General features: G+C 42.8%; 1 protein-coding gene across 1 annotated transcript in view; it reads left to right on the top strand.

Annotated features, from left to right (window-relative positions):
• Positions 1–23,754, top strand: part of SCEL (sciellin) — a 50,270-nt gene that overhangs the window by 16,327 nt on the left and 10,189 nt on the right. Inside the window, exons 8-12 of the mRNA XM_066621355.1 lie at positions 11,774–11,830; positions 13,654–13,716; positions 14,089–14,148; positions 19,421–19,477; positions 20,196–20,258. Coding sequence (XP_066477452.1) covers positions 11,774–11,830; positions 13,654–13,716; positions 14,089–14,148; positions 19,421–19,477; positions 20,196–20,258 — 300 coding nt within the window. The remainder of the gene's footprint in view (positions 1–11,773; positions 11,831–13,653; positions 13,717–14,088; positions 14,149–19,420; positions 19,478–20,195; positions 20,259–23,754) is intronic.

Genomic DNA, 23,754 nt, shown 5'->3' with positions numbered 1-23,754 from the left:
CTTTTGTTTGCTTAACTGAAAATGAGAACCTACAAACAGAAGGTTTTCATTGAACTCATTCTGCATCCAAGATGCTAAAAGAAGACTTGATGGAGGCTATCAGCAATATGAAGAAAGGGCTCCTCAAGTGACTTTTGTGGAACAATGACTGCATGTAAGAAAGTCTTGGAAATAAGTGGTATAGCAAGACACTGCAATACCTGTGCTACATATGGTGCAGTTACAGTAGAGACTGGAAAGGTTTTCAGGACTGTGTTGGCAAGTTTGCCAACTAGTGCCGCACTCAGGCCCAGAATTTTCCCATGCTGTGATTGTTCAGATCTGATTTTGGGCATTTGAAACTATCTAGAACATAACTAAGGCATGGTGGCCTTTGATCCCAAACTGTAACCCACATGTAAAGGCCTCAATAGTCATAGAAGCAGGCCATAAGGAACCAAAAAGCTGCTTGGTTTAGTAAAAGGTTTAATAAAAGGACAAGAAGCCTTTTTCTTTTCAGAAGGGCCTCACAGCTTGCACAGTGTTTATGCTAGCACACAGGTATGAAATGCAGATAGATAAGTGGTACCAGGGAGCTCAAGCTAGAAGTCTTCTCCTGGTAATGATGTTTATTTTGAGTCTGTCAAAGTGCCTTATAGTCTGCCAAAAATTAGCTTATCAGTTTGAGTTATGTTACTTTCTATTTAGCTTTGGATAACTGGTATTATAGTGCTCCCTGCTGGTTTTTGGAAATTTTGTACTTTTAGATGTTTTAAGGGTAAATCCCACCTATTTCCCACCTTTAATGCAAATTGTAACCTGTCAGGTGTTTTGCCCACCTCTGATGCAAATATCAGCCAATCAAATGCATAGAATTTTAGACAAAGAAGCTGAAAATGCATAAAAGGCCAAACCACCATAGGTGGGCACGCCTGTTGCTTTGAGACAAGAGTCCCGTGGGTGCCCATCACATGCGATTGAATAAACAGCCTGAAAACTTTCACTCCTGGTACTGAGTCTCCTTGAGTTGCCTTCTTTTAACCTTGCAACAATAACCAAAATTCATTGTTATTATTATTAACTTTATTTATTAACTCGATCATTTACTAAAATGATCATTGTTGATCATTTCTAATTGGCTATATTTTTTTCTTTCTGCAGAACTCCCTCTCCTTCATACAAATCAGGAGGACCAAAAATGTATGTATTTTATCAAATCTCATATAAGAAAGTTTTAAACTTAGAAAGCAAGTACAGGCCTTTTGCTGGTATCTACACCAGTGGTTCCCAAACTAATGGATTGCGATGCACCAGCCAGGGAAGCACTTATCCCTGCCCCTTTAAGGGGTGGGAAGGGGAGAAATGCAGCAACACAATCCCTAGGATCATGTTGCTGCCAGAGGAGGGTTTTTTTAAAACTTACCTGAGGGAGTGCTGGCCTCCGGCATCCAGAAGTGATGCCACAATGTCTCTTGCTCTGGATGTTGAGACTTCTTGTTACACCTCTGGTTGAACTGTACCCATGAAGGCAGTGGTGTAGCTAAGGGGGTGCAGGGGGTAGCAGTTGCACCGGGCATCAAGCTTTAGGGAGGCAACAAGCTGAGCTTGACACTAGTGATCAAAATTGTGAAAATTTTGATATATATGATTAATACCATCATGTTATATATCATTGGAAAGGTAATTTAATGAAGAATACAATGAAATGAACCCCATTGGAATATCTGTATTCTGTCAAAAGTTATGGCCAATTAACCAGAAAATGAAAACACAATTGCCTTGTAGAACAAAAAGTGGATTTTCTTAACTCAGAACTGACCTATGAGATTGATTGTTGTTCAAGCGGTGCCCCTCTTATATTTAGCAAGAGAAGAATAACCATCCCTCTTCACTCCAACACAGTGTCTCGAACCTACCAGGGCACATTTTTTATTTATTTAATTAATTTGATTTTATCTGGGAGGAGGCTATAAATCTTCTTTCACCCCAGGTAGCAGATAGATGACTTTTCACTTTTGAAAAAGCCCGGGCGTGACGTCACTTCCGGTTGTGACATCACTTCCAGGGCAACATTTTGAGCTTGGCACTAGGCTACATGAACATTAGCTACGCCACCGCATGAAGGCAACAATTGCTGCCAAAGAGGGCTAATACTTTTCTTTTATAAGGAAGGGAAGAGGTAAATTTAAAACCTCTTTATACCCCATAATTGAACAATAGCCCAAGTGTCATACTTCAGTGTTCCTAAGAGAATTCCTGTATCCAGTGTTGGGCAATGAAATGGTTACTTAGATTGTTTGCTAGGTACACAGAACCGAAGAAGCTCCTTCAGTAAACAAGTTGCTCTTAATAGATAAGTCAATAATATTTATGCTAAAATATATATTTAATTTTGTTCCACAGGATTGTTTATTCTTCAGACCCAGTAACATCTCCAAAGCCAAATGCTGTTGTGAATGATCCTGCTAGGACAAGGTAACACAGGCTGATGTAGTTTTTATGAGTGCTTTAAGTGATGATATAGACCTAGTGAAAGATACTGTAAATGATATGGGGAGCAAATCAAATAAAGTTATGCCTTATAAAACTTCTTGATTCCAGAGGGAGAGTTTTAAGCCAGAAGAACTGTAAAATAACTCTTGTTAAATGCCTTACACCTTCCTTTTTATCTTTGTCCTAAGAATCCAGGTCAAACTGTATGTTACAGTAAATACACACAATGAAACTCTGGCCACTGCTTCTTATAGGCAAAGCAGCACAAGGAGGGTGGGATATGCTAAAAAAAAAAAAGTAGCAATAGTGTGGGAATACTTAACTCTTTCCCTGATGGCTATTCTTCTGCTGCAACTTACCCCCTCAGCTGATTTACTTCCTGGATCCAGATGGAACCCTGTGGAGGAAAGCAGCTTGTGGGAAGAGTCACAGCAAGAAAGTTGCAGTGAGGGAAGGCCCAAGCACTACACTCCTCAAATGTCCATTGCAGTTGCCCCCTCCTAAAGCTACTTGTCTCCATCACAATGTTAATATTCACATTTGGGTATAACATGTAATTCAGCCCTCAGGTCAAAGGTAAAATTGGATTATGCCTTCACCTTAGGGTGATATCAGAGATTCATTGGCTGTTCAGATGACCTGTGTTTTGTATATACCATGGTCTCCAACATTGATGCACCTCTGGCCCTGTCTTCTGAGTTGCCTATGTATAGTACAAGATCTGAAAGAGGGCCTTGGCACTTAGGGCTGTGTATGGGCAGACCCTTCAACTACCCAGGGTTCCTGATTTGGTGGACAGCCTTTATGCATTCAACTGTGTTCACACAGGCACCCCATTCTGACGCTGCACTGAATATCTGGAAGTCAAAAGGTAGGGCCAGTTCTGATCCCCCCTCCACACATTTGGAATACATGTGGAGAGATTCACCTCAATTTCTCTTGCTCTGGTCCTGCAAAGTTTTATCACTAGGGAATTCACTGCAATTCACCGTAGTAGGGAAGCTCTCTGAGTGACCTTCTGAGGGAAGCTCTCTGTAGTAGCGAAGCTCTCCCACCACCTTGGACACATGTATTACTGCTCCGTTTCTTGGCATTATGTATGCATCTATTTCCCAACACCTGAGTTGGAAAACAGTAATGTGCAAAGCAGCCCACAGTAGCCACAGCCTAACCCACATGCCAGGGCTTAGCTGGTAGAGCTTCCAGCTAATCAGCATAGAACAGATTCCAGGTAGATTTGTTTTAGAAAGTAACCAGTGGATACGAGTGAGTTACCCAAAAAAAGGGATAGGTGAATAAAGAAGATATATGGAAGATATGAAGATAGAGCTTTTATTATTTTTGTGTAGAAATAATAAAATTGCTGATAAAATAAGAAGTTGAAAGGTCAATGTCAAATTGCCAATGAGGATGGCCAGAATGCAACCTGAAGGCTCCTTCTTTACATTTAAATCTGCTGCTCAGGCAAACTGGGAGATGAAGCAGCCACCTTAGTTTCTCTTACCTGTACTTTCCTGAGTGCTGATGCTTCCCCCCTTTCCCCTATGCCTACTGTAATAAGCAGGAATCCGTGTGAGCTGTATAGCTGGTGGAGAAGGGGGGGCAGATGCCAGGATTTAAGGAGGACCCACTGGAAACCTTTTGGCAGCCTTGTCATCTGATTCAGTGTCAGGCTGAAGGAGGAATCTGAGGGTCGCCACCTTGGTTAATTTGTTTCGGAACGCAGGCATGCCGCCCTTTAGGATATGAATCTCAGCATCTTTGTATGTGCCAGTAGTCCAGACTATTCAAATAAATCCCACAGGATATGTTAGGGCTCTGTAAAATAGTCAAGGAGCTGCCTCCCTCACTCCCCTCTTGGAATCGTCTATGATGGAAACAGTATGTTGATGAAACAGTTCTGTTGTCATATCTGGAGATCTTAGAGAATAGAATATCAGCGCGTTAGCTAGGAGAGCTGCTGCCACTATCCATTTACAAAGGCTTCTGTAAACTCCTTGCCGGATCCCCTTCCTCATTCATTTCATATTCACCCTCTCCAGTGGTTCTTATTAGCATATCAAGTATTCTGTTCCAGTTTCACCATTGGTGGAAGCTGCATTTGACTGAGCTACAGGTTGCTATGGTAACCTTGCTATATGGCTATTTTGTGTCAAACTATAAGCAGCTTGGAAAGCTTAATTGGGCAAATGCTTTCCTGTATTCCCAGTACAGCAGCCTTGAATTTGGCCCCAGGGCCAAATCTGACACCAGGAGAAGGGTATATCCTAAAATTGTCATCGGAACAATACATCCATATGCCCCAAGTGTCAAGGCAATTCTCTTGAAGGTTTTTTAAAAAAAATTAAATTTATATTAAAATTGTTATTGATGTAAGGTGTAAATAGATTAAGCAATGTACTGGGAAAGTGGAAAATGCAGTCTTAATTTTTTTGGAAAGGCTGTGACTTATTTATTTATTTAGTATCTTCATTGACTACTCTTTAGCCAGATCTGCCAGAATGACGTATATGTAGGCAAATGCAATTAAAATACTGTAATGAAAAATCACTTTTTAAAAAACACAATAAGCCAGAACAGCAGATAAAAATTCCAGCATAAAAGCCAAATGAATGCCACTTGTACAATCATTATATAACTAAGATCAACACAAGAAATTTTTTGTTCAACCTGGTGATAGTTTGGTGGCTCCTGCAGATGATTAATTCTTGTCCTGAAGGTTGCATTCCAACTCGAGGGAAAATAGCTGAAATTTGCCTGACCATCTTATGGAATGAAAATTTCCAATCAATACTCTTTACTAGCAATGCACTGTTGCTATATTGTCCACCTCAGAAGCCCAATATTCCAACTTTACCTCGTTTCTGCACAACACCTAATTGATCATGTTTTGTAGAACTCACATATGCCTTCTCACTTGCAAACTCAGGAGTCGTAAGGAGGACATGCTTGTTGTGAAATCATAACTGAGCACATAGGCATTACTTTTCTGATAATTGTTTACTTTTCTTCTTCATCCCCAAAGATTCTGAAAGACAGTTTCTTCCTCTCCATTTAATTCTGACAATTACTGTACTCAGTCACTCAGGATGTTTTTGGCAGATCAAGATGCGCTTTCACGGCTGGCTACAGAGCAGTTTAGTTCCTAATCCTTGGCTGTCACTTGTGGCATAAGCTTCAGTGAGGTGAATTTAAATAAACCTGGCACTGTGTGGTCAGTGTCTTGGCAGGGATGAAAGTGCATCCTGATTCAGAATGCTATTCCTGTATCAGTTTAATTTACCACCTTGATTACAAATCGTCCACATGCATCCTGAGCTGGACGAAATGGCTTTGGTCCATCAACCATTGACAATCTGGATGTTCTGATAAATGCAAGAATCTTTTACTAGAGTCCTCGGTTTCCATGAAAGTGTTTTGCCCTTTGCATTGCCAATGCCTCCACAGGAAAAGATAATTGTTGCTGTTTTTGTTCCTGATGTTAATTCCTCTGTGCAGATTGTCTGTTGCCTGGCATTCAGGACTAACAACGCCAGCATAATCTGGGTTGATCAATGGAATGCATGCATGAAATTTCCCCTGCCACTGAAGTGATTTGGAAAGCCTGGTGTGCATGCATAAGCTTTGGGGACACATTGATGTGGGCTCATACACTTAAGGAGTTGCCAAGTCAGGCAAATAGTTGTTGTGGCACTAGACTTGTTAGTTTACATAAAAAACATACTGTAGGATTTCTATACTGTAAAATATATTGGCTGGGTTCAGGTATAAAATGAAAATGTTTAGGTTGGGGCACACAAACCAGGATCAGATAGCACCGATTGCAGAAGTAAGGGAAATGGACATGGATAGAATACTGGTGTATGCAAGTGCTGCTGATACAACCCCAGTCTGCCTCCCACCCCGCCCTTCCTGAGATTACTCCCCATTCCTCCCCTTCTCTGCCCCATGCTTCCCCCACCCTCATCACACTTATCTGTGCCAGTTCAGTGGCAAGTCCTCCCATGTTGCCACCAGTTGGAGCAGCACATTCAGCATGGCTGCCAGATGCCATTTTACAGGAGTGGAACTCTGTTCTGCTGTTGTAAACCACTGCACATGCTGGCCCAATCCTGGACTGAACCAAAATGCATATATTTCAGCAGAGCTGGGTTAGGGTGAGGATGAAGGTGCTAAGCTAAAGACTTAATGGAAATGAATGCATTCCTGCCCATAGAACTTTGCAAAGGATCATTCAAAGTAATGGAATATTTGAAGCACAGCTTCCCTTTTCTGTGCTGTTGTATGCATGGGAAGTACAGCAAAGAAGTCCATGGAACTGTGCTTTGTTTTTGTTGGAAGCAGGGCCTAGGAGAGGGGGGTAAAGGGGGTAGTTTGTACCTGGGCCCAGGGTCCAAAGGGGGGCCCTGGAGCCAAAATAGGGGGCTCAGTAATATCCTGGGATCTTATGTTTTCCTATCTACTTAGACTTGTTGCCTGCATGGGATGCTGGGGACACTACTGATGCCACATAGGTTGGTAGACCTAGGCTCCAAAGACTTTTCCAGGTGTCTCTACTCTCCCCCTCCCCTGTTTTGCCCCTCCCTGCCCCTATTCTGCTTGCCCGTCACCACCCTCCCCCACTGTTTCGCCCCCCCCTTTGCAAAGGGGCCCAAAAGAAACTGTGTACCCCCTGATAAAATTCCTCTCAGAGGCCTTGGTTGGAAGGTAGATACAATGTGGACTGCAGGACACTAGGGGGGCAGTGTATAGTCCAGGAAGCACAGGGCTCAGAGAGGCTACCTGTCTCAGACCTGTACTCCTGTCCTCTTTGCCCCTTTGTAGGGGTGTACCCCTATCTGGCTTCCTTCTTCTCCTTTCTTTCTCCTCCCCTTCTTCCAATGTGCAACAGCTCTCTGGTGAGATGTGAGGGTAACAGATTTCTTTCAACCTGGGCTTCCCTGCAGCAGTTAGGAAAATGCTCGGAGGTCTTGGGAGATATGTGAAATGGTATGTTGCCTGGGATGTGTGTGGTGGAAAAGTGATTAATACATTTTAAATGCCTGTGACGGAAAATCCAAATAGAGCCTCCAATGGCAGTAAAAGGGTAGCAATAAGTAAAACAGTTTGTCACCCTTTTAATGATACATGCCACCATGGGGAGGCTACTTCACCCTGCCTCAGGTATGTTAGGGATGACCCTGTACCTTCCCTTGCTCTTGGACACTCCAGCAATACCAAGAGCTCCAGGCATGTGGCATTTTAGTAGCTGAAATGAATCAAGGGAATATGCAAGGAGGAAAGATACATTCAACTTCTTCAAGTTTTCTTCATGCGCTGATGCATTAATTCAGCTACAGCCTGCTCCATACATAACTGAAGGCATTTCCATTCCATTGCATTCTTAGCCAGTTTCCTGAATTTATGGGCAACTATCAAGGCCAGTAAGAATGACATTTGTTGCTTTGCAAAATGTAAATGCATCCCCTCTAAAGCACATTTTGGAGTCACGGTTGGTATACCATTACTTCAATCTCAGTATGATTTGAAGTGTTAACAATATTTGTTTTATTATATCTACCTGTGATGTTATTTTGCCTCTGCCAAGCCAATGTAGTAGCAGATTTATGACACTGAACTATGGTGGCAATTGTGGTGGCAATTGGCATCCTAAGCACTTACATATAATTCAAGAATTAAGCCATTGAATGCTGCTGGCTTTTTCAAACTGATATTTTAAATGTGCTGGTATCTAAAAGGGTTGTGAGGTCAAAAGGGTGTTATATTGCAGCCTGTACTGAATCTTATTGAAGGTGGTCTGACTTGTTGCCAACTCCATCAGCATTAACTTTTAACTATGAGAAAGGCATTGAGTTATTATGCATGACAGGATGGAAAGAAGTATTATTTAATCTTGAATTGCTGGATTTGAAATGCAGGTACCAATAGCCAAGCTGCCCAGAAATATACGTCATCTGATTATTCATTGCAGAAAATGTGAATTAATTTCCACTGAAAACTTAGTTATATTTTATCTTGATTGCTCTTCGACATATGATGATCAGCACTAGATTTTGCAGGCATTGAGCCAATTTACACATGGACCTTGTCTTAACATCATACACACTGCAAGGCATGGAAGCAAGTCTCATACTCGTGCACCCTTCCTAGCCCCATGTATTATCATTCGTGGAAATGAGATCCTTTGCATATATGTACTTTAAATATGCCAATAAAGCTTTCTTGTCTTGTCTTATATCCTTTGCATATAACTGCTACATGCAGAGGCCCTGCTTGTGCAATCCACCTCGTTTTTATGATGGCCAGATCACAATGCATATGCATTTATATAGATACTCCTCCATTAATACTAAAGGTACTGTCCAAACTCAAAGCTTGGGATACCTGCAATTTTCTTACATTTTATGATGTGTAACCTTCCCCCACCTCACAATTTTTATCCCCCTCACTTCTGTTTTTCCCCCCCTCAGTATATTAAATGTTCAGAAGTGCTTTTGCACGAAGTGGTTGGAAGACTGAATTTGCATTGCTCATGTAGTCTTGTAATGGAGAATGGGAAACAGTTTTCTTTTATATTGGATGTATCTATGAAACCCCAAGTCAACCTGGTCCTGTCTTAATTCAATGTTTAGATGCTTCTGCTGACCCAGTATGTTCACAACTCAATAAAGATGGGGCCTCAGTATCCGCGAGGGATCCATTCTCAGATGCCCTGCGATATCGAAAACTGCAGATAGACAAATCTGCAGTTTTCAGCCCCTTAAACTCTCCAAAGGGGACTGGAGTTCAGCTCTGGTTGCCTTCAGAGGGCATTCTGAAGCCCGCGGATGTTGCGCGCATCTGCCTGCAGCCTCTGCGGGCTTTAGAATGGCCTTTATGGCCAAAGAAACACTACTTCCGGTTTCCGGAGGAAACCTGGAAGTGACATTTGTAATGCCTTATAAGGCACTGGGGGCCCAGGGAAGCTTCCCTGGGCCTTCCAATGCTTTGTAAGGCATTAAAAACGTCAGTTTCTGTTTCCCTCTGGAAACCAGAAGTAGCATTTTTTCAGCTGTAAAGACCATTCTGAAGCCTACAGAGGCCACAAGCAGACACACACAGTCTCTGTGGGCTTCAGAAAGCCCTCTGGAGCAACCTGAGCAGAGCTCCAGCTTCAGGTGAAGCCAAGTCTGGCTCAACATGAGTCCAGGGGACCCGTGTTGAGTCAGATCTATGGATGTAAAATCCGCAGATAAACAGGCTCCACCTGTATAGCCTTCCCCTGGCAAGCAGGCTGAACTACCCCCTTGCCACGCTATTTCTGAAAGTATTCCTTTCTGAGACAGGGTTCAGTTACATAACATCTCTCAAAGTATTAGCTTTAGGTTACTGTAGTTCTTACAGGCAATGATATAAATAAAAATGTGTTCAAATATATAGGAGCCTCCTAACATGCACAGTGTGGCTGATTACTGCAAAAAGTACACACAGGAGGAGATTCTGTCCAGTTTTCTCAACTACGGTACTTTGTTTTGAAAAGGATAAAAGCACCACAAGGTGTCTCTTTCATTTTCCCATGACCAGCTATTCTTTTGATATCATTCATTCATTGTACAATCCAAACTAATGACATCCTGAGAATTACTAGAAAACTAGCTGCTCACAGGATGCAGTATTTTTTCATTGATCATGATAATGGCAAGTTAAACTCACTAATATTACCACATGAAATACCCTGTACTACAGCACAACCCTATTTGTTTTTACTCAGAAGCAGGAGTTCTATGGAATTGCTACCCAGTAAGTGCAACCTTTTTGCTCCAGCATTCAGTCCAAAAGTGATCTGTGGGTATTTATGTAATAAAAGATTTAAAAAAGGAATAGAAAACATTGCTCCTTTCCTAATTTTTTAATTAATCTTTTCATTTGTCTGGAAGAGCATTACAACTTAGATCTTCCTATCTTTCTATTGTGTGTAACTGAATGAGAAAGTGATTCTGGATAAACCTATATTATTTGTTTTCTAGGCAGATAAGTCCAAGAAAACCCAGTGAATCAGATGCTAACAAAACTACTACTGCAGAGAGAACTGGGAGGTAGGAACTGTTGCTTTGAATAGAAGTGACCACGGTTGCAATCCTAACCAACTTTCCAGCACTGGCATGGCTGTGCCAGTGGGGCATGTGCTGCATCCTGCAGTTGGGGGGCAGTCACGGAGGCCTTCTCTAGGTATGGCAATGTTTGTTCCCTTACCTCAAAGTTGCATTACCCTTATGTTGGTGCTGGAAAGTGGGTTAGGATTGCACCCTCGGTTCATTTTAACAGAGTTTTTTTTTCCGTTCTTCAAATATCATGTTCAAAATGAGAGCTAATAATATGAATGAAGTCCTGAGTACTGCACATGTTCTGAAGATAAAATGGAATTACTTTGTATTTGTTGTTCTCTTGTGGAAGAAGGACGAGATACCATTTTTTCTCCAACAGCCTGTGCAGTGTAGTGGACAGAGCAGATCTGCACAATTTGTGGCTACCAAGTTCATGGCTATTAGCCATGTATATTAGTATAGGGATAGGATAAATCTCTTCCTTCCACCCGCCCACCTGCCCATCCTCCTGCCATCTCAGAAATAGGGAGAGAATGCTGTATGTGGCTGGTGACCTTTACCTGGTTGTGCCTAAGTTGTGCAGACCTTGGGACATTGTTTTGGAGTTGAGCTAGGAACTCAACTCAGCCATGAAGCCAGGTGAGTAATGAGCCTCACAGGGTTGTTGTAGGTATAAAAAAAGGATGAGCCAATGTATTGCCCTGAGCTCCTTGGAGGAAGGGTAGGATATAAATGTGAAAAATAGTTTCATATAACGTGGGAATCATGGTTGTAATGACTGTGGTTGTTTGTTTTTTATTACTATTTGGAAATATAAAGAAAGGAAGAAAAACTACAGCAATGAAACAGAACACAAAAGCACCAACTGAAAACTATTGCACTGGCTCATGAACAAAGGAAAATATACACCTGCAATTGAACGGAATATATTTAAGATATTGAATATTTTTAACATCATGAGAAAGGGGGGGGGAGAGAGAGAGAGAGAATGTAAAAGGCAGAGTGAAGCTAAACCTTCCAGTGAATTAACAGGGTTTTTTTCCCTGTCAAAAATTACATCTAAGTTACTTATAAATTTTCCTGATTATACTGGAACTTCATGAATAGAGATTCCATGTGATTTATTTGCTTTGAGTATCACATTCATAATTTTAGCTCACTGTCTGACTGGAAATATTGCTGTTTTTTCTTCCACTGATTTTGTTTCATATGTAAAGGCAAGACCTGGACAATCTGATTGAAGTCAAAGCCAAGGGTGATAAAAGTGACAAGAGGTAAGTCTCAGGAGGCTCTCTTACTTTGTTTACTTGGTGCATTAAGGGTGGAGCTGTGGAGAAGACAAGGACTGGATGTGAAGAATGGTATTATCCTCGCATAGTCAGAGGGAAAACACATGGGTACCAAGCACAGCAAGAATGACATAGTGATACTTCAGGCCCAAAAAAGGCATAAGGTGTGAGACTAGTGGAGGCTACAGATCAAGACAGAATGTGTTGTCCTGAGGCCCACTGCCATGTTTGTAATTAGATAGAAAATGCCATCTGAATCGAACCAGAGGGTGTGGTGTGATAGTATTAGAGTTGTTTAGAAAGCTTAGTTTCTGAACAGTTAAGCAGATTGCAGAACAATTTTAACATATTGAAAACTAAAAGGAGGAACGCTGTTTTGGAATTAGTACTTGTGCAATTTTATAAGAATGTTCTTACTATACTTATTATACATTTGTTTGTGAACTGATTACACCTCAGTAGTTGACTAATGATTGACGCTAAATTCTATCACTAATTATTTCTTTGATGTATATGTCAGCTCTAGTAAATAACCTGCTATTTGTCTTTTTGTTGTTCTCACAGAGGAAGGGACCTAGATAACCTCATTGATGTAAATAATGCTGCACAGAAAAACAGAAGGCAAGGATTTTAATTTTCTTTCTTGTTCACTCTGCAATCACCCACATGTTCTTTACATGCTCTACTTCTTTTTCCCTTAAACTACAATAGTATGCTCCATATGTGCTGTGGCAGGCAGATATCTGCACATGATGCCATCCCCATTCATTTCTATGTAGGGCTACACCTGTAAAATAACACATGCACCAAGTTTCCTCCTTTCACTTAAATCAGGGCTCTCTAGACCAGAGATGTCAAACTTGTTTCGTACAGAGGGCCGAAGTTAGCATTCAGGGAGCCTGCTGAGGGCCAGAAGTGATGTCATTAAGCAGAAAGTGACATCATTAAGCAGCTGATGTCCAGAAATGAGCACCTTTTTCTCACATAGAAGCTCATTAACTACAAATGACAGAAAATATGCAAATCTTGATCATATTTCAAGATATGGGAAAGTGCAATTTTCATGTGGGCTGCTGTTTCAGCAGTAACACCTCAGCACTGCTCAGCAGCTGAGAGCCTGAGGGTCAGATAAAAAGCTTCTGGGGGCCACATACGGCCCCCGAGCCTTATGTTTGACACCCCTGCTCACCCCGTCCCTCAGCGCCCTGCCTTTTCCCTCCCTTGCGTCAATCATTGTTACACAGGAGAGCCATCCTTCCCCAAACTGAGCTTCGGCCTGCCGCTTCCAAGTTCCATCGTCCCAGCAGCCACTGCACCTGGATTTCTGGGCAGGTGCAGCAGACGACAGCTCAGTTTGGGGGAGATTGGCAGCAGGGAAGGACTGCTCTCCGGTGGACTGGTAAGCACCGGTCGTGCTGGGGATGCCTTTCCCCTTTGCACAGAGGTCTCCAGTTTTGAGACCGCTGATCCAAATGAATGCAGGCCCTAAAAGTTGGGAAGCTTTATGTGCATATAATAGTAGCTCCATAGCTCTGAACCTGAATACCTTTGCCAGCAAGGATTGAGGATTTAAGGTAGTAGAATATCTCCACAAAAGCCCCTTCTTCATACTGGGTTTATTGTACCTATTTTATTGTCTAAATTCGAACTTTAATTTGTTGTAAAAATTAACAGATTTGACTCTCTTAGAAATCAGTGGGTTTTTTAAATCAAATGTTATGTTTTCTCCTTTTCTAAAAAGATTAATCACAATATCTAATAAATGAGTGTTTCTGGTTGTCATGCTAGAATATCTCTGTCTTTGACAGAAGCCAAGATCTTGATGATCTCATTGTAACAAAGGACTCTACTGTGGATCGAAACAAAAAGCGGTGAGTCTTATTTCTGACTTCTTAGAACTGCTGAAGTTCTGGGCCACTTGGAGTGCTGTCTCACTAAACACCACAGAGCATGTTCCTACAAAAGTGTGCACAAGATCACAGCTGTAGTAGAAAGCTGTGTTGTGTTTTGTGCGTAGGAATCCAGAAGTTTTGAGCGCAGGAGTATTCTGCTCCAGTATAAGCACAACCCTCCCAAACACCTCTCTTCAACCACAAACATTTCATGAGCATACTGGGAACTCCAGCTATAGGGATTTTATGTGATGTATTTGCTTTTAATTAATGTAATTAAAATATAATTTTAGCTCACTGACTGGAAATATTGCTGTTCTTTCTTCCACTGCTTTTGTTTCATATCGAAAGAAGTCAAGACCTAGACAATCTGATTGAAGTCAAAGCCAAGGGTGATAAAAGCGACAAGAGGTAAGTCCCAGGAGTTTCTCTTACTTCATTTACTTGGTGCATCAAGGTGGAGCTGTGGAGAGAGCAAGGGCAGGATGGCAATATTATCTCCAACATGGTCAGAGAAGGAAAATACTTGGGTGCCAAACAAAGCAAGAATAGCATGATGATACTTCTGACCTATTCAGACATTCTCATTCTCTTCATACCACTGATCCTAGTGCTGTGTTATGGTGTGATCAGGAACAAACCTTTGGTTTACATCCCTCATTTCACACCAAATTTCTCCCTCCTGATTTCATCAGCAGCAATTATGCAAGAGAAGCAAGACAGTACAGGTTATTTATTCTCAACTTTCCTCCAAGCTCCTTTTGCTATACGTGCTTCCTCATGCAGATGTGCACTGGTGCTAGAAGGACGGGTTGCACCTGTAGTCTTTACAATGTGGTTGTAAGGACTGGTGATAGCTTCTCTTCCTCCACATTATCTAAAAGAAGTAAACTTCCTTATTTGTTTCATATTTGAAGACCTCGATGATTTTATCAAAGCTAATGGTACAACTAATGGCCCTGAGAAGGGGTAAGTCAGGCAGGACTTCTACATAACAGTTTTGATCTTTATTGAAACCAAGATAACGTCATTGTTTGGAACCAGAGAGAATCTTGCAAATATTACTTTTTCTGATATCCTATGGTGATTCCTTGTTCTTTCAGGGAACTACCATTTCCAGAGTTCCTGACCTGAGAGCTAGAGCTGTTAAACAGATTTGAAACTGGTTTAAATCTATAGTGTAGATATACCCTTAGTTATAGTTATTTTTTAAATAGTGCGCAGCTATACTAATTCCATGATGTATGGCAGAATGTAGAGATAGAAAAGTTGGTTAGGATTTGGACCTAAGCTATATTAGGAAGACAGCGTATTGCATTTTCTTTTTCCTTAAGACACAATGCATAAAATACGAAGTACTTAGCATCCAATACATCTCCTGCACTTCCTTTATTATGTCAGAAAACATCCATGCTAGTGTAGGCAGATGCACCTGCCAGAATGTGTAGTGTCACAGTGCCACTTACTCCAGCTAGAAAAGGCCCTGTTTGATTATTATATTTTGAGCAGAACATGCAGTCCTGCCCTCACTCTCATCATGAGAATAAAATAATGAGTAAATTGGGATGTATTTTTATCTACTGGTATGCTGGACTGACCTGGTCGCTAGATTTGGTCCTGACAGAACAGTGGATTTCAACTGGCCCATGAGAGATATCATGTTCACATAAATGTGATACCAAAAACTAACAAGGAGGTAATTCAGATGCCATTTTCTGCTCAATGGCAGAATCAGGTGGTGGACCTAAAAAATTGATCTCCCCTCTTGCTATGCATGCATCCTCCAGTTACTAATCTCTCTAGAGCAGTGGTTCTCAACCTTGAGGAGCTCACGGACCACTGAGGCAGAAATTGGAATTATTGTGGACCAAACTACCCCTTGCACTCAAAAAATACAATTAAATTTGTAATAATTAGATAATATTTATTAGAGACTTCAGAGGGACCTAGGGCCTGGAACGCTGGGTGCAGCACTACTCTGAGCTATATTCCAGAGAAAATGTAGTCACCGAAGAAGCGCTGAACAACATTGAGTGCCTTCCTGTGCTGGAAGAGCTTGACAGTGAACCAACCCTAGAAGAACTTCACGTGGCCCTGGACTCCCTTGCCTTTGGCAAGGCACCTGGAAAAGACAGCATCCCTGCTGAAGTCCTAAAATGCTGCAAAGAGATCATCGTCACTGAGCTGCATGAAATCCTCTGTCTCTGCTGGAGAGAAGGTGGAGTACCTCAAGACATGAGGGATGCAAACATCATCACGCTGTACAAGAACAAAGGTGACAGGGGTGACTGCAACAACTACCGCGGCATCTCTCTCCTTAGCGTTGTAGGAAAGCTGTTTGCCCGAGTTGTACTAAAGAGGCTCCAGGTACTTGCAGAGAGCGTCTATCCAGAATCGCAGTGTGGATTCCGAGCCAACAGGTCCACCACTGATATGGTATTCTCCCTTAGACAACTGCAGGAGAAATGCAGGGAACAACGACAGCCACTCTTTATAGCCTTCATAGATCTCACAAAGGCTTTCGACCTGGTCAGCAGAGACGGCCTCTTCAAGATTCTCCCCAAGATTGGATGTCCACCCAGGCTCCTCAGCATCATCAGATCTTTCCACAAGGACATGAAGGGCACTGTTGTCTTCGATGGCTCCACATCAGACCCTTTTGACATCCGAAGCGGAGTGAAGCAGGGCTGTGTTCTTGCACCAACCTTGTTTGGGATTTTCTTCGCTGTCCTGCTGAAGCAGGCCTTTGGAACTGCAACAGAAGGCATCTATCTCCGGACCAGATCAGACGGAAAGCTCTTCAACCTCTCCAGACTGAGAGCAAAATCCAAAGTCCAGCTGAAATGTCTGCGTGACTTCCTCTTTGCCGACGATGCAGCTGTCACTACCCACTCTGCCAAAGATCTCCAGCAGCTCATGGATCGTTTTAGCAAGGCCTGCCAAGATTTTGGACTGACAATCAGCCTGAAGAAAACACAGGTCATGGTTCAGGATGTGGACTCACCTCCCTGCATTACAATCTCTGAGCATGAACTGGAGGTTGTCCATGACTTTGTGTACCTTGGCTCAACGATCTCCGACACTCTTTCTCTCGATACCGAGCTAAACAAGCGCATCGGTAAAGCAGCTACCACGTTTTCCAGACTCACAAAGAGAGTCTGGTCCAACAAGAAGCTGACGGAACATACCAAGATCCAGGTCTACAGAGCTTGCGTCCTGAGTACACTTCTGTACTGCAGCGAGTCATGGACTCTTCGCTCACAACAGGAGAGGAAACTGAGCGCTTTCCACATGCGCTGCCTCCGACGCATCCTCGGCATCACCTGGCAGGACAAAGTTCCAAACAACACAGTCCTGGAACGTGCTGGAATCCCTAGCATGTATTCACTGCTGAAACAGAGACGCCTGCGTTGGCTTGGTCATGTCGTGAGAATGGATGATGGCCGGATCCCAAAGGATCTCCTCTATGGAGAACTCGTGCAAGGAAAGCGCCCTACAGGTAGACCACAGCTGCGATACAAGGACATCTGCAAGAGGGATCTGAAGGCCTTAGGGATGGACCTCAACAAGTGGGAAACCCTGGCCTCTGAGCGGCCCGCTTGGAGGCAGGCTGTGCAGCATGGCCTTTCCCAGTTTGAAGAGACACTTTGCCAACAGTCTGAGGCTAAGAGGCAAAGAAGGAAGGCCCATAGCCAGGGAGACAGACCAGGGACAGACTGCACTTGCTCCCGGTGTGGAAGGGATTGTCACTCCCGGATTGGCCTTTTCAGCCACACTAGACGCTGTGCCAGAACCACCTTTCAGAGCGCGATACCATAGTCTTTCGAGACTGAAGGTTGCCAATACAAATTTATTAGAGATTTATTATTTACAGAGAAAATTTCTGGGTTGCTTCTTTTGTTGCCATCTATGGCTGCAGGTGGTCTGTTCTCTGCTCTCCCTGGTGGTCTGTGGGGAAGCATCTCCGAAGCAAGTGGCCCCCCCATGGACTACCAGAGATGGGAGAAAATGGCTGCCCACAGCCACAGGTGACACTTCATTGGAGTCTGTTCTCCACTCTCTGGTGGTCTGTGGGGGTGCGCTCACTTGGTGAGATGCTCAAAGTGATCAAAGGTGACCTTTTTTCTGAGATCTCAGGATCTCGCGGCCCACCTGTGGTCCCTGAACCACAGGTTGGGAACCAGTGCTCTAGAGCAGGGGTGCCCAAACCCCGGCCCTGGGGCCACTTGTGGCCCTCAAGGACTCCCAATCCGGCCCTCTGAGAGCCCGCAATCTCCAATGAGCTCTGGCCCTCCGGAGTCTTGCTGGAGCCCGTGCTGGCCTGACGCAACTGCTCTCAATGTGACGGCCAACTGTTCAACCTCTCAGGTGAGCTGTGGAGCAAGGGCTCCCTCCACTACTTGCTGTTTCACATCTGTGATGCAGTAGCAGCAGCAAAGGAAAGACCGGCTTGCTTTGTGCAAGGCCTTTCAAAAGCCTTGAGCTATTGTGAGACCTTCATTCAGTCATATAAGTTCCATCTCTAATGCAGTCATTTATGTAAATTTATTCAAATTTGAAATGTAGATTAACTCTTTTTTTCTCTGGCCCCCAACAGTGTCAGAGAGATGATGTGGCCCGCCTGCCAAAAAGTTTGGACACCCCTGCTCTAGAGCTACAAGTTGTGTCTGATCCACCACAATACCAGATTAATCTAAAACTAGTGTCACTGTCTTAGGGCCTGATCCTATAGTGTCAGTGCTGGCCCCAGTGTTGGTGCTGGGTGTCGCAAACATGTCGTAAAGCACATCTGCAACACTCTGTGCTGGGCTGGCGCGGGTGTTAGCGCAAACCCATGCTGAACCAGCATTGGGCAGAGGTCAAGTGCATATGCCACCTGGAGCTCTGGGCAAGCTCAGGGTGGCAAAGTGGTAAGTCAGAGCAGGGGAAGGCATTCCAGGGTGGGGGGAAGGCAGAGCAGGGGGAAGGAATGGGGCGGAAGGGAACGGGCGGAGCTCTGCTCTGCTGAGTCCAAAGACCCACATTGGGCCTCCTGGAATGACATGGAACTGCTTTACTCTGTGCCAGCTAAATAGCTGGCACAGCATCAACTAGCCCCATTGCAGGGTCTCCTCCCTTACCTGGAGAACGGGGATGAATGTCCCCTTCCCCAAGGAGATGCTGGTGGCGTCCATTGGATGCATTGGATGTCATTTCAGCACTGCTGCAGCCCTGGGCCCCATAGGATTGGCTGTTAACCTGTCTGATTGTGCATCCAGGGAAAGACTGGTTTCAGATCAGCCTGGCATTTTGTCAGATCACAAGTTGCATTCTGTCCGAGGAAAGAGTGTTGTCCTGATGCCCGCTTCCACATCTTGCAATTGGATAAAAAAATTCCTTTTGAACCTAAACAGAGTGTGAATTTGATAATATTTCAGAAAGCTTAATTTCTGAATCAGAAAAAGATAAGCAAACTGCACAACAATCTTAATATATTGAATTAATTGTTGAGTGTTGAATTATTTGTTATGTAATTTATAAGAATGCTCTCACTGCGGCTATTGTAGATTTGATAGTGAACTGATTACATCTCTATAGTTGACAAATCCTTGATGCTAAGTTCTACCAGTAATTCCTCCTTTGGTGTATATGTATGTCAGCTCTAGTAAATAGTCTGATATTTGTCTTTTTGTTTTTCAAACAGAGGAAGAGACCTAGATGACCTAATTGATGTAAATAACGCTGCACAGAAGAACAGAAGGCAAGGCTTTTAATTCTCTTTATCGCTTTTGCTGCAAATATGCCTTCATGTTCCATGTTGTGTTTCTTGTGCTACTTCGTATTCCTTTAAGTGACACTGATATGCTCCATATATGCAGTGACAGAAACATATCTGCATATGATGCCACCCCCATTCATTTCTGTGTAGCACTACACCTGTACAAAAATGCATGCACCATGGTTCCTCCTTTCACATAAATGAGTGGAGGCTATGAGGGCTCGAAAACTTTATGTGCATACAATAGTAGACACGAAGCTCTGGACCGGAACCTTTTCCTGCAGGGGTTAAGATAGTAGGATGCCTCCAGGTAAGTCCCTTTAAAATATCAAAATGCATTCAAACTGTGACCATGAATTGTACCTGTAGTCACAGTGAAGGAATGGTCATAAGATCACCGAATTGTAAGTTGTTTTTCCACTCAAATTGCTGGAATTCACTAACATTTAAGGACTGGAGCATTTTCTGTTATGTAGAAATATGCTGAGAAATGGAGGTGTGCTTCTTTGTAGTAGAGGATGCATTGTACATGTTTATTGTCTAGAACTGTAATTTGGTATAAAAATTAACATATATCTTAGAAATCAGTGATTTTTTAAAATCAAACTCTGTATTTTCTCCTTTTCTAAAATGATTAATCATAGTATTCAATAAATGAGTGTTTCTGGTTGTCATGCTAGAATATCTTTATCTTTGACAGAAGCCAAGATCTTGATGATCTCATTGTTATAAAGTCATCTACCATGGATCAAAACAAAAAGCGGTGAGTCTTGTTTCTGACTTCATACTACAACCTCTGCAGATTTTGACCACTTGGAGTGCTGTCCCACTGAACAACACAGGGCATGTGCCTGCACAAGTGTGCACAAGATTACAGCTGCAGTAGAAAGCTACCGCAGACACTCATCTATAAGTCAACCCCACAGATAAGTCGAGGGCAGGTTTTGAGCCAACAATCGTAGAATTTTCTATGAGATAAGTCGGGGGTTAAACTTAGGAAGGTGTCTGACTATAGTTTTGTCTGATTTTACCCGAGGCCAGATCCTGAAAAATAACCTACCACTAATTGTTACCTAAGAACAGTAGTCTCTAATTTATTAAAAACACAGTAAAAGATCATAAGATACATTTTTATTCTTTTTTAAATTCTGGTCTTCACCACCTTTTTGTAAACACTATCAAAGTAAGTACACTGTAAACAACATACCAGTAAAACAGTGGTTCCCAACCTGGTATTCATGTACTCCCAGGGACACTCAATAAGACCTTTAGGGGAACTTGAAAAAGAATGGAATAATGGCAGAAAAAGGCAGGCTGTGTTCCAGAATGTCTTGCAAGGCAGGAAGGGAGGTAACTAGTTGACTGTGAAAGCTCCACCAATACCTAGTTTTTTGGTCATCAATTCATGTATGAACCAGTGATTGAAAACCAGCACAGTCAAAAAGCTGAAACATAATATGGAAAGTGATCAATCACCCAGAATTTCTCAGCACACTTCTGGTGCAAAACAGTGCAAAGGCAGAGTCTTTAGTTCTTCAAACAGATAAAAAGAGAAAACACTGTGATGAATACATGAAGTCTGAGCTTTCATAAAGAGGAGATGAGGGCTTGTATTATTAATTACAAACATTCTGCTAATATGAAGGGTACAATTTATGGAAATGGGCTGCCAAGGGATATGCAAATGAAAAAGATTGGGAACCACTGCAGGAGAACCTTTGAGGTGTCTGGTGTGTTAAGCCAGAAGCTCTACATACAACATACAACCCATAACACATAACTGAGAGTGTGCAATTCAATTCACAGCAGAGAGATGCAGCTGCATATATTTGCAACCCTTTTTACTCAGAAGTAGACCCACTGCTTTCCATGGGTAATTCTTAAGTAATGGTGCACTGAATTGTAGCCTGGGAAGGAGGGTCCCATCCTGGTGTTTCAAAAAACATACCTGCCTGGCAAGCATTTGCAAAGCAGAACCAGGCTGCAGCAGAAGGAAGGAGAATAAAAGGTTAACTTTGGCTGGAACATCCCTGGAAAGTAAGGATAGCAACTAAGGAGATGTCTGCCTGAGCTGAGCAAGAGCTCAGCTGAGAAAGGAAACTGTTCAGAGTTGAAAGGCTTTGCCCTCTGATTGACCCGGAGATCAGGCAAAGTAAGAATTGGAGCTTGATTACTTGGCAAAAATTTCACGTACTATACGTGAGTATCTATGGTATGTAATTTTTTTGTACATAGCAGTTTTGTACATTGGAGCATTCCACCCCAGCATAAGCACAACCCTCCCCAACACCTCTCTTCAACCACAAACCTTACTTTTCAGTTAGACTGTAGTTCAGTTGTAGAATGCATGCTTCATATGCAGAAGATCCCCTGGCATCTCTGCATAGAACTGGGAAGACCTCTGTCTGAAACCTTAAAGAGATATTCCATTTTGTGCAGACAATTTAGACCTTGGTGGTCCATTGGGCGAACTCGGTAAAAGGTAGCTTCATATATTTATATGCATATTGTTATAACCACTGCCAAGTCTTGTGTGGTGCAGAAATTAAGGATACAGGAATTTAATGAATGGCATATGTGCCTGGTGTAGGAGATTTGATGCGGTGAGTGACTAGATAATTCTCTAATTGTTTATAGTCTGTTAGAGTTAGGCGACAGGCATGTCTTTTACTACAATTTACAAAACTGCTTGTTCTTAACTGTTCCTATTGGCTTGCATGGAACTCCTTCTGTGGTAGCAGTTAGCATATCCAAGGTTCAGCATTTCAGAGCAGTAGAATACTTTTCCTATTTATTTAAAGTATTTATTCCCCACCTTTCTCTCTTAAAAAAGGTATTGTGTGTAGTGTTGTGTTCACCAGGGCAGATCCCAGCAGCAGGGATCTCCTGTTCCTCTGAGATTATAAGTTATTGAAATTGCATTTCAATTCTGTGCATGTTTGTTCTGAATTAAATCCCATGGGGGTTATTCACATCCCCATAAGGCTAACTCCCCATTAAAAGTGCTTGTCTCCCTGGACCAATTTCCCTCCCTCTGTCGACCACCACAACTGCTTCTCTGAGACCTCTTAGGCCCTTTCAACAGCTGCCTGCCTGTTTGAAAGAAAAGGCCTGTGGTAGAACGTTCAATAAAATCTCTTTGGCTTCAGAGTGCGTCACCTCAGCAAGAGTAGGACTGCAGCTAAAGATGGCATATAAAGAATGGGTTTCGTTCTCTGCTGTCAGATGAGCCTCACTGCATTAGACTGGAGGAAGAGTGAAGAGGCCTAGTTCAGGGTACATGCTCGGCATATAAAATTGTGGCTGGCACTGAGGACCATTCATTTGGCAGAGCTGAAGGCTTTGGCATGGAAACAACAGGCATTCAAAACAGGCAAAGTAGTCAGGGTGAATGATGGTGATGACCACTTTTCATTAGGGAACTTTCCCCCATGAGATTCCCCCCTCTTAATATGTATTTTTTTTAATGTGCTTGTTGCGTTGTATAAGATAGAACAAAATGAACAAAATTACAGTTAGACTTTTTTTTCCCTCCCCAGGACTTCTGGACAAGGTGATGCAAATGCTGATATTCCAGGCAACCCAGGCAAGCAAGCAGACAAGACCAATTCATATCAGGTCACAAAAGGATCCAGGTGTAGTACAGTCAATTCTTGTTATCTGTCTAGATGCCTTTAAAAGGGGATTGGACAGATTTCTGGAGGAAAAGTCCATCACAGATTACAGGCCATGATGGTTATGTGCAACTCCTGATTTTAGAAGTGGGTTATCTCAGAATGCCAGATGCCAGGATGCAGGTCTCTTGTCTTGTGTGCTCCCTGAGGCACCTGGTGGGCTACTGTGAGATACAGGGAGCTGGACTAGATGGGCCTTTGGCCTGATCCAGTGAGGCTGTTCTTATGTTCTTATGCTTTATGTTAATCATTTATCATGCTGCAGTTTACAACTCAGATAACCATTTGGTAAGCCAGTTGTTGCTTTGTTCTGTCAGGTAGAATTTTACCACACCTCCATACCTGAGCAAAACACTGAAGAAGTAGGGAAGTGATAAGAGACTCTTTACCACTTGACAGAATGATACAGATGACAAGCTTCTTGGATGATTACATACATGCCATGCAAATTCACCCCTTAGACCCAGTACTCACATTACACCAGTGGCGTGGGACCACTGTGGTGCCACTCCTTTTTGTGCTATCACCTTCAAAGCCCTTGACAATGTGGGAGGACTCAGTGCAATGGCTCTTCCCAAAACCAGT

This window comes from Tiliqua scincoides, chromosome 3 (assembly GCF_035046505.1).
Source record: "Tiliqua scincoides isolate rTilSci1 chromosome 3, rTilSci1.hap2, whole genome shotgun sequence".
NCBI lineage: Eukaryota > Metazoa > Chordata > Lepidosauria > Squamata > Scincidae > Tiliqua > Tiliqua scincoides.
The sequence above is the reverse complement of the archived record's forward strand: the minus strand, read 5'-3'. Positions and strand labels throughout refer to the sequence as shown.